The sequence below is a fragment of the Phaseolus vulgaris genome, chromosome 2, assembly GCF_000499845.2.
Source record: "Phaseolus vulgaris cultivar G19833 chromosome 2, P. vulgaris v2.0, whole genome shotgun sequence".
NCBI classification, from domain to species: domain Eukaryota; kingdom Viridiplantae; phylum Streptophyta; class Magnoliopsida; order Fabales; family Fabaceae; genus Phaseolus; species Phaseolus vulgaris.
The window spans coordinates 25,883,901-25,896,133 of NC_023758.2; the positions used below are offsets into that span (position 1 = coordinate 25,883,901).

The 12,233-nt window shown below is 38.4% G+C and overlaps 1 protein-coding gene across 1 annotated transcript; it reads left to right on the top strand.

Annotated features, from left to right (window-relative positions):
* LOC137811089 (glycine-rich protein A3-like) lies at positions 1-2,079 on the top strand. The gene is made up of 3 exons (XM_068612677.1): positions 1-134; positions 589-951; positions 1,417-2,079. The coding sequence occupies exons 2-3, from the start codon at positions 627-629 to the stop codon at positions 1,695-1,697; spliced, it is 606 nt and encodes a 201-aa protein (XP_068468778.1). The 5' UTR covers positions 1-134; positions 589-626; the 3' UTR covers positions 1,698-2,079.
* The last annotated feature ends 10,154 nt before the right edge of the window (positions 2,080-12,233 follow it).

The following is a 12,233-nucleotide window of genomic DNA, read 5'->3' on the forward strand; positions in this document are numbered from 1 at the left end:
ATCTATAAGATACATTCTCTTCTTTCTATTCACAATAATAATAATACTTATTATTATAAATACCTATTTCTCACCCTCTTTCTTCCTTTCCAATTTCTCAATTTCTTTCTCGCCTTTCTGCAAAATCTAAATCTGTGAGTTCTTTCTTTCTCTTTATGCTTTCCCAATTATTAGTAACTCTCCACTACCAATTTTCATTGAATTCTGTGTTTTTACCTTCTTCATCTGCATAATAATCTTCCCTTTTTCTTTGTATTTCTGATGCTATATTTCTTTCAATTCATGATGTATACATGGCTGCTGCTTCAATGTTGTTGTGCTAGTTCATAATTCAGTGATGCTTAGGCTAATGTTATTTTATAATGGTTTCTCCTAAAATACCGCACCTTCTCATGTTCTTGTGTTCACAATGGTTTAATCAATATCGAAAATGAAAGTTCTGATTTGCATGCAAGATCTGTACGGCTTGATTCATTTTTGTGTTGGGTTGGATTGGAGAATGCCCATTTTATTTAATTTGTAAAGCTGTGTGTTTTCTTGTTTTCTTTATAGCTATGTAACTAATGTGTTATTTTTTTGAATTTATAGATTCCTGATAGTGAATCATCAGCTTTTTCCCTTGAAAGATGGGAGGTGGTAAGGACAAACATGGTGAAGAAGAAAAAGGAATGTTCTCAAATCTGGCTCATGGGGTAGCTAGTGCTTATGGTCACGGTGGCTACCCTCCACAAGGGGGATATCCTCCTGGCTCCTACCCTCCTCCAGGGGGATACCCATCTGGTCATGGCTACCCTCCACAAGGTGGTTATCCTCCACAAGGCGGTTATCCTCCACAAGGTGGTTATCCTCCACAAGGTTATCCTCCTGCTGGTTATCCCCCTGCTGGTTATCCCCCTGCTGGGGGTTACCCTCCCGCAGGTTACTCTTCACAAGGCTATCATGCTCCACATGGTATTATTCTTTCATTTTTATTTATCTTTATTAAATCTTTTAATCAACAAAATGATTGTAACATGGGGCTCATGGTTTAAAATGATCTTTTTGACATACTGGTGTCTTTTAAACCAATCTATATGCTGTATGATTTACATTACAAGTTCCATCAACATAAACTTGTTTAGCTAATAAACAGTTCATAAAGGAGATATGTTAACTTGGACCCGTGGTAATGGTTGTTAATGCTTTATGGCCACATTCTTGCTCTCAATTGTAGATTAATACTGTCTACACTGATGTTTTCATAATTTCAGTATGTATCATGACTGTCCTCTACTATGTTTGAAATTCGCTATCTGTTTTGTTGTGTTTGTTTAAACTCAGTTGACTTATGCATTGCGCATTTAAAAGGATTTTCCCCGCAGTTGGAAATTTTAATAATATACTTGAAGGAATCTAACTTCCATGCTTTGTCATTAGGATCTCATGGGTCTAGTGGACACAGCGGTATGGGGGCAGGGGCAGGGGCATTGCTCGCAGGTGGTGCTGCTGCAGCAGCTGCTGCCTATGGGGCTCATCATTTGTCCCACAGTCACCATGGACATGGTGGATATGGTGGTGGATATGGTGGTGGATATGGACACATGCCCCACGGCAAATTCAAAAATCATGGCAAGTTCAAACATGGGAAGTTCGGCAAGCATGGGAAATTTAAGCACGGGGGGAAGTTTGGCAAGGGTATGTTCAAGAAGTGGAAATGATGATAGTTTGTGTATATGCAACCGCAATTCTAGATGCTGGTGCGGATTGCTTTTATAAATAAACTCTACTTTGTTTGATGTCCATCTATACTTTGGTGGAACTCTAGTGTTTTTTATTTCTTTGACATAGACAAAGATGCATCATCAATTCCTTATGAACTGCAAATAGATCCCTGGATAATATCTGCGAGCTTGCAGTTCCTTTAGCAAAGGATTGATTCATGTAGCCTGGGTTTATTTTACTGAAATGAGAATGGATTCATCAATCTTTATATGAAGAATCTTAAACAGAATATCTTGTATGTATAGTGTATATGTTGTATTGTGTACTGGTGAAAATACTTCAAGGTTGGTTCATATATAACATATAGTATTCTGGTGACTGCTGTCTGAATGGGACAAAGTCAAAAGGGTTGTATTGACACTATCTTTTCATCACCATTGTGTTCTCCTTTTCTCCATGTAGAGGTTTAGGCTTGACCCATGACGGGTTTCATCTGCGCATCCAATTTTCTATTTATTTTTAAAATAATATGACATTTATGGTTAATGTTCATTTTAAAGTTAAATTTTTTTATATATTGAGTTTTGTTTATACTTTTATTATTTGCTTATTGTTACATATGATCTACTTTATTCTATTTCTATTTACTGTAGAGTAAGAAATGCTATCTTTTAGTATGAATGACAACTTTTATATATTATGTTCTCCTTTTTTCATGCTTTTGTTTCAAATTACTTTCAATCAACTTTGCATCAAAGCCTCAATATACCTCAAATCAACGAAAAGCTCAAATTAATATTCCCACACTTACATTTTTTATCAATTTCCAAAACAAGTTCAAAGCTACTTTAATCCCTAAGGTTGGACATATCATTGGATTTCCACTTTCAAAACTTGTAATGAGCTGCAAAATCATCAAGAAAAATGTTAATAAGGCTCAAAATAATATACTCAAAACACTTTCAAAACTTGTAATGAGCTACAATATCATCAAGAATTTTTTTAATAAAGCTCAAAATAATATACTATAAACACTTTCAAAGCTTGTAAAATCATCAAGAAAAATGTTAATAAGGCTCAAAACAATATACAAGTGGAATTAGTGCAAAATATGTTAATTAGGCTAAATAGTACAAATGAAAGAAGGTTTAAATAATATCAAAATCAATAATTCATGTCTGAACAAGTAGTATAAAAAAAAGAATCAATTCAATTTCACCACGGTATGTTCTACTAGAAAAATCTATAGCCTAATTATCATGTAAAATTTATTACACTGGGAGTGTAAGAAACAAATTATATTTTAAACCTCTAATTAAAAATGGAGAAAAGTAGATTGTTCATCAAAGTTTTAAAACTTAGTGTTCATTGATAACTATGTGAAACTATGCGAAACTAAACTAGTAATACACTCCATCAAATCAAACATTGTCTTCAATGCGAGAATATACTGCAGAAAGAATATCAAAACCAAACAAATAAAACAAGAAAAAATCAAAACAATGCACAATTTTTTTGTTAATACTTAAAACCTGCAACATGTTCAATGAAAGTTATTAAAGGAAAGAAAATAAAAAGAAAAAAGCATGGCAAGTAACCCAATATGACAACTTGTCAAAGTATATTTTCTTTAAATTTATGCAATATTGTTTACCTTTTAAACTATTCACAATTATATTATATATACAATTTTGAATTTTACTAACAAAAATATATATTTTGAAAAATACATTAAAATTCTAGTCTATTATTACCAAATTGTTTTGGAAGTAAATATGGAAACACATTCATTGGATATGGAATTAGGGAGCTTGTAATTTGTATACAAAGTACACCACTTCAAATATAAAGAAGGTGGTTGTTGAATGTGTGATAATGAAAGTGTTCTAACATAATTAATCGCATCGTGTGAAAAAAAAAATTGACACCTATAAGTATAATAGAAACTAGATGTATGACATAATTAATCTCATCACATGTAATATATATGTCATACACATATCAGAATCATAAGTACAACTTGTATGAGTTTTTAAAAATTGTGATAAATTAAAATCTAAGTGATGGCAGAGGCTCAAGCCCAAGTTCAAATACAAGTTCAAGCTTAAGCTCAAGTCCAACACATAGAAGATATGGGTCAACTACAAGAGCTATGGCTAGAAGAATTCAAGAGGATTGGAATACTGCTACTGATGGCAGAGAAACGTTCCTCTATATATTCAAAATGCCATAAGCTTAGTGTAGAGTATTATTTATTTTCTGTCAAAATTAGAATAGGAAATTACTGTAACTTTTCTTAGAATTTAATTTTGGCACATAAAATCAACCTAGGTTAATTTAGAGTTTCTAAAACCTCTAAATTTACCTAGACCAGTTTAAGCAAGGTAAAAGAGTACACAATTAACACATGCTCCATGTGTAAAATGTGCTGCAAGGCTACCTCCACATGATCCATATGAAACATGTGCTAAAAAGCTTTTCAACACATGTGCTAAAAAAGCTTTTCAACACATGTTAAATATGCTTCATGAGCTCCATGTGCCAAGATGCATTAGGCAGACATTCCAAAACTATTTCACTTGCATTTGAATTTCATTTGACCAGTTCTCCATTGCTATAAAAAGAGGAGTCTACCTCATGTAAAAAGGGAGATTAATCATAGAGTGAAATTGCTGCCAACTTTTTGTGCCAATTCTTCACTCTTGTCTACTTCCTCTCTAGGATAGGCAAGTTTAGTCTTCAACCTTCATCTTCCAAGTGAGTTGGTTGAACCACTCACCTTCATACTTTACCTACACCTCCAAGGCAACCATGATCTCCATGTGAGAGCCTTGTTCGTGAGCAATCCATGAAAGCTTCCGCAACTCCACCAAAGTTAATCAATCGGATGAAAGCATGCACCTATCAAGTGGTATTTAGAGTCATGGTCTTCAAGAGATAAATGCTTTCATCTTGTTTCTCTTTTTAATTTTGTTCTTCATATTGTTCCATGTTGTTCTTCCATTGTTCTTGCTTGTCTTGTTGTATTGAACCTTGTTTTTTATTTTGATTGTTGTTTGGATCAATCCAATCGGTGCAAACATGTTCAAATTGATCTTGAGCTTCTATATTGCAATTTTATGTAGGATTCTTTTGTATTTTGGTATACTGTTTTGATTTTGTTAGATTTTGAGTATTTCTTGATGATTCAATCGGTGCAAACTGTTTAGTTTCCGAGTCTTTTGATTTAATGAATCTATACATGTTATGTCAAAGTCATGTGCTTCCAAGAATTGTCATCAGATCTTAGTAGTACTTTTCTTGATTTGATCTTGAGTCCAGTTTATAATATGAATTGTTTGATCCTTTGGTGCATTTTTCTTTTAGATTTCAGATCATATTTGTGTGATAGGTCCATACAAATTCTTATACAATCCTTTTATCGTGTCTTTGCAAGTTCTCAAAACTATTTTAATTCCATATTAGGATTTCTGGAAAAAGTTTGCAGACTGTTTTTTATCTAAGAATTTGATACTGATGTTAAAAAATTGTGAAATTCTGGATTTGGAAAGGTTAAAAAAAAGAGAAAGAAAGAAGTGACTCAAAATTCGTAGTAGAAAAAAATGATAAATCAAATGCTATTAGTGTTCAAAACTAACACTGGAAAAACAGTGTTTTGGCAATAGATTTGGAAATTTTATTGCAATTAATTGGAAAATGTTTTTAATATGATTTCAGTGCCAAAATTCAGTTAATATATTGAAATGACTGTGGTTAAAATTTCAAAGTCAGATTTAGGTAATTTACCCCTCCTATAATTTCGGAAACAGCTCTACGACCCAGAGGTTAGCGACTGCAACTAGCGTTGGTACGAGGGGAGAGGGAATACTACTGGAACTGCTGCTGAGAGCGATATACTTTCCAACTGAGATGGAGAGGATGCGCTCCTACTCTCTTTCAATCGCCGATGCTAAAACAAAGAGGGCGTAGACCCTATGAAGAGGGGAGGTTGGGTCAGCAGCTAGTTTTGCCGGAAGGAATAGGAATAAACGATGCAATTCAATCTGTTGGAGGAAGGTAGAGCAATAGACGGAACAGTTCAACATAATTGTTTTAAGTCATATCTTTTGACACTTAAAATTTTGTAGTTCAATTTTGGTTTTTCTAATCCAATTCTAGTACCTTTCCCTAGGTTCACTTTGTGTGCTAGCCTTGTTGATTACCTTAGTTTTCTTGCTTGTCAATTTGTTCAATTACTCTTTCAAGTTGTCACATAATTATTCCCTTTGTTGTAGTCCAATTCCAAATTGAAATCTTTTTGTTGCTTTGAAATTTGTTGACCTTTATCTTTGGTGGAAGTTTTCAAAAGTGGTGCTTGGTTAAGTTTGGAGCTAACCTCTATGGTGAGTCCATTATTACTTAGTAGGTGTTGTTTTGAAGACTTAACTTGAATACACTTGGGAGGTTGAACAAGAGTGCAACAACTAGTGAGTTTACAAAATACACAAAGAGTGGGTGCCAATAGCAAGAGTAACAACAAGAAGTACCAACAAGCAAAAGAAGTGCATAGAATAGGATTTCTAAATTTTCTTTTGTAATCCAATTTCCATTGTATTTCTTTTGAGTTGTAAGTTGTTAAACATTCAATAATTAGTGGAATTAATCATGCCAATTAGACGGTCAATGTGTCTTTGAGGTTCTAAGTGCTAAAAAGCCTCACCATTAGGAATTCGACTAGTTTAAAGCTTTCTAGTTATAGTTAATCTTCAATTTTTGATTAATTGCGCATTAGACAGTGATTGTGTCTTCAAGGTTCAAAGTGCCAAGAAGCCTTACCTTAGGAAACGCCTAGTTTACAAGCTTTCTTAGATAGCAATTTTCTAGTAAGTATTTTATAGTTTTGCATTGTTTTTCTTGCATAAAATTGGGTATTCATTCTTGATTGTGCTCTAAGTGAATTACTTAGAAAAAAGTTTGTGAAAGTCTTGAACGATAGAATCTGGCTAGGAAAGGTTTGGTACTTAAGTGATCCAAGTGATTCACCTCCCTTTCCTGGGAATCTACCTACATTACTACATTTATCTTTCTTGTGGTAAATTACTTTTAACACAACTTTAATCATGTCAGCTCATTCTTCCAATTCAAGTGAAAGTGATAGAAAGTCAATTAAAGCTATTTTAAAACAACTATCAAGAGGCTTTCAATCACTCTCATATAGACAACTAGAACATAAGGCCCAACTCAAAGAGAGGGATGCTATCAACCACCCCCTAGGAGAACTAGAAGAGAAAGAAAAGAAAACGAAAGTGTTAAGGAGGTTAGGGTAGATCTACCTTATTTCCATGGGAAAAATAATGTATAAGCTTATCTAAATTGGGAAATGAAGGTAGAACAATTGTTTGCTTGCCATAGGGTAAGTGAGGAAAGAAAGGTACCCTTAGCCACCCTAAGCTTTCAAGGAAATGCTATGTATTGGTGGACTGCCTTTGAAAGAGACAGGCGCCTTCATAAGGATCCTCCCATAGAATATTGGAATGACCTTAGGGGAGCCTTAAGACGCCGACATATACATTCATATTATAATAGGGAGTTAATGGACAAGCTCCAAAGACTCCAACAGAAATCTATGAGTGTGGAGGAGTATAGGCAAACTATGAGTGTGGAGGAGTATAGGCAGAAGATGGAATTATATAAGATGGGAGCTTTCATTAGGGAATATGAAACCACCACCATAGCTAGATTCTTGAGTGGACTCTTTCTTGAGATTAGAGATAGGGTTTTTACTGTATACTAATATATCCACCCCCACGTGCTTCCCTCCCAACTTGCCTCCATTCCCTCACCTTTGTCAATAGCCTTTGCAACATCTTCGTCTTTTCCCTTTCCCACCTTAGGAACCTCACCCTCTTCAACTTCACCATCAAAGCCTTTGCTCCCTACGTTCTCCTCTCTCACATCTCCAACCTTCAAACTCTCACCATTTCACATGCCCACCTTGTCGGCTTTTTCCCTAAACACATCCACTCTCCCAACCTCACCTACATCGATCTTTCTTCCATCAATCTCTGAGTAAACGTACCCTCCTCCATCACCATGTTGGACGTCTTCTAAGTTTTTATCCTTTCTTATAATGAACTCAAGGGTGAGATACCCTTTTCCATTGGGGACCACATTTTTCTGAAAAACTTCTCCTTAAATTCTAACTCCTTCTCAGGCTTTGTTCCTGACTCCTTGTTTTTCATACCCGGTTTGGTTCACTATGATAAGTTTGAAAGATCTGTGTCTCCTCCATTGTCCAAGCATTCTTCTGCGGATGACAACAACAATGATGGAAATTATGATGAGGGTGATTATGATGATGGTGGTGCCATTGCACTTTCTGCCATGTGTACAACAAATCAGAGTCCACATTTACAGTTGTATATGACACATCAGAAACACTTAATGTTGTCAATCCAAAGTTAATAGGAAGGACCAACTTAAAGTATATTTTAAAAAATGATAAGACCAAATTGATTTTTTTAATAACCATAATAGTAAATTGAATACTGACCTCTAAATGTTAGGACAAAAAAGATAATTATACTTATATATATATTTATATTTTTGATACGTTCCATATAATCTTACATCGCTTAAAAATTAAGATTAAAAATAAGATTGTGATGAAATTCCGATCTCTATAATATCTCAAATACAATAATATTCACTTTATGATAACATCTCAATAAACTTGAAATTGATATATATATATATAATGAGTTTACGTATGTTATTCAATGAATCTAACAAGATAAACTAGTATAATTTCAATTTATTTATTTAACAAATTCAATTTTGACTAAAGTTTGAAGTATTAACTATTAAATCAATCTCAAAATTAATCATTGAATCGAATATCAAATTAGTTTGGAGTCAATGTGGTCAATATTAAGTTTAACAGTGATATATAAAAAAATCAAGGAGATAATATAATATAATTTATACCATTAAATAAAAATAAACATTTGATAGTTTTTGTAGAGTTATCTTTAGTTAAATATTATCTTTTATTAAATGTACTAGTACGACCGGACGACTCACTGAGTTGGCCAACACTCGGATCGAATCACCGCCTAAGCCATCGCGAGAAGGTCACGTGATGACACGTGACCGACCGACCCTTAACGTTGAGTCAGGGGTTGGTCAAGTCAGCAAAGTTAATCTGTGGTTAATGGTTGTTTACCGCAACCCTAAACACGAATCAATTCCCTAATCCGACCCACCAATGAAGGCCCATTAAGGTAATATAAATAGCACGCATTCCAAGGATAAATGTACGTCATTATCTATAGTACTCTGACATTTGAGTGTTAACACCCCGACTGACTTGAGCGTTGGAGTGCCTTCTGCAAGTACCATCCCCGCCTGTGGAGCCAGACGACCGAGAGGAGGAAGGTGTACCATAACTTGGAGTATTGTAGACCAACCGAAAGTGGAAGTTGAGAACCCGTTCAAGAACAATTGGCGCCCACCGTGGGGCCGAGAGAAGAGTGTGAAGAAACAACAGTAGATGGTATCGACCCACAGTATGGCAAGTGAGAGGATGTCCGAAGCAAATCAAGCAGCAATGATGTTGGCTCTTCAGAGGGAATTGACAGAGATGAAGAAGGCCCATGAAGAGGCAACCAGGAAGAATGAAGAAGGGATCTAGAACCTCTGAGAGGAGAACAAAGAGATGAAGAAGTTGGTGGATGGGGGACCGTCCCTTGTTCCAACCAACCAAGTTGGCAGGTCCTTTGCCACAGCTGTCGGCCTCCAGACCGAGAGGGAGTCGAAGAACAAGAACCTCACCTTGGAGATGGATGGTGAGTCCCACCCTAATAAAACAGTGAACACAACCTGTACTGTCGCGACTGACCGTCGTCACCCTTTCACTATTTTTGCACGAACACTTCCCTACCGGACAAGTAGAAGGGATTTAACAGAGATCGGTACGATGGGACGACCGATCCCGATGAGCACATGGACGCATACACCACTCACATGAGTCTATATACGACCGATGATGCGGTCCTATGCCGAGTCTTCCCAACTTCCTTGAAGGGAGGAGCTTTAAGCTGGTTCACAAAGCTCCCCCCGAACTCAGTGGATTGTTTTGAAACGCTGGTGGCTAAGTTCGATGTCCAGTTTGCAACGAGTCAACCCCACCACCTAACGTCCACTGCCCTGGTCAGCATTCGCCAGGAAAAAGGAGAGTCTCTGAGAAAGTTCATCGATCAGTTCGGGAAAGTCGCTATGAGCATTCGAAACCTCAGTCCTGAGGTGGCAATGCATCATATGCTGATTGCCCTCCGACCGGGCCCTTTCGCAGACAACTTATGTATACAGCCCGCGACGAGCTTAGACGAACTTAGGCGCCAAGCTCGGGCAGAGGCGAGTGGCGAGAAAAAAGATGAGAAAGAACGACAGGGAAGGTCCGGGTCTGGACGAGGTGATCCCAAATGAGACAATTGTGGGCCTCGGTTCTCATGGTACACACCCCTCAACGCCGACAAAGGGAAAATATTATAGGAAGCCCTTAGCGCGGAGTTGATCCTACCACCCCAAAGGGCTCTTACTCCCGACAACGCTGACCGTAGCAAGAAGTGTCGATATCATAAAAATACTGGTCATTCGATCGAAGAATGTCAGGCCTTGAAAGACAAAATAGAGGAGTTGATTCAAGTAGGGCACTTGTGTCGCTTCGTGCAAGGCGGTCGCACCACCAGACGCTCCCCCTATAGGGAGGAAGCACCAAGGAAGAGATATTGCACCCTTCTAGGGCCCAAGGACAACGACCGTCGTCAAGAACACCATCGAAGGAGGGACGATCCTTCCAAGGATGACCGCAGAAGAGGCCGCGAGGTCATAAATACCATCGTCGGAGGGTTCGCCAAAGGAGGGAGTTCTAACAGCGCGAGGAAGAAGCACCTGCGTGTTATCCATCAGGCAAACTCCGTGGCCATCCAGCTGAGGATGCCACCCATAATGTTCACAGACGATGACTATAAAGGGGTAGACCCCTCCCAAGATGACCCAATGGTGATATCGATCGACATCGATAACTTCACCATCATGAAGACCCTGATAGATTAGGGAAGTTTGGTCGACATCCTTTACTGGATGACCTTCAAAGCAATGAGGATCCCAATAGAGGAGATGATGCTCTACGATGACCATGTGGTCGGTTTCTCTGGAGAGCGAGTTGGGACGAAGGGGTACATCGAGTTGTACACCACCTTTGGCCTTTACAAGGCCAGCAAAACCCTAAAGATAAGGTACTTGGTTATCGATGCCAACACCTCATACAATATCCTTCTTGGACGATCATCCCTCAACAAGCTCGGGGCAATCGTCTCCACCCCTCACCTCACAATGAAGTTCCCCTCCCTGTCGGGCGACATATTGACCATTCACGTGGATTAGATGATAGCAAGAGAATGCTACACAGAAAGCCTGCGAGTGGAACCCACTCGATAGAAGGTCACAAATAGTTACTCACCCAGGCGCAAAATGCCTGGACGAGGGAGGTCCCCTTGAAGGAATGCACTACCGGCTGAACACGTGGTCGCCATGGTCGATCTCGACCCAAGAGAAGTTAAACTGAGACTCAAAGCGAAGGATGAGCTATGCTGCGTCCCCCTCATCGATGAGGAACGGTACACGAGCATCAGAACGTCAATGGCAGCCGCTGACTTCGAGCTCATCCATCAGACCCTAAAAAGAAACGTAGATCTCTTCGCATGGACGACAACTAACGTCCCAGGCGTAAATCCTGAGATCATTACTCACCGTCTCTCGGTGTACAAGGAAGCGCACTCGGTCCCGCAAAAGAAAAGAAACCACGGCGAAGATAAGAGACTTGCAGCCAGAGCTGATGCCGAGAAGTTCCTCAAGGTCGGGTTCATCCGAGAAGCCCGATACTCTACCTGGTTAGCCAATGTGGTGATGGTGACCAACTCAAACGACAAATGGTGAATGTACGTTGACTACAAAGAATTAAATAAGGCATGTCCCAAAGACTCATACCCTTTGCCTAACATCGACCGAATCGTTGATAGAGCAGCAGGGCACAAGGTGTTGAGCTTCCTGGACTCCTACTCTACGATAAGCATGCACCCCAAAGATAAAGAGAAAATAGCATTCACAACCGACGGTGCAAACTACTTCTACGAGGTAATGTCGTTCGGCCTAAAGAACGCAAGGGCGACATACCAGAGGTTGATGGACAAGATCTTCAAGGGAATGATCGGCAAAAGCGTGGAGGTCTACGTGGACGATATCGTTGTCAAGTCCGACTCGTGCGACCAACACATCAAGGACTTACAGGAAGTCTTTGATGCCCTTTGGAAGACCAACATGCGCCTCAATCCCGAGAAGTGTGTGTTCGGGGTTGAGGGGGGCAAATTTTTGGGATTTATGCTGACTCACAGAGGGATCGAAGCCAACCCTGACAAATGCAAGGCAATAACTGAGATGAGGAGCCCGAAGAATTTGAAGGAAATCCAACAACTGCTCGACCGGTTAACGAC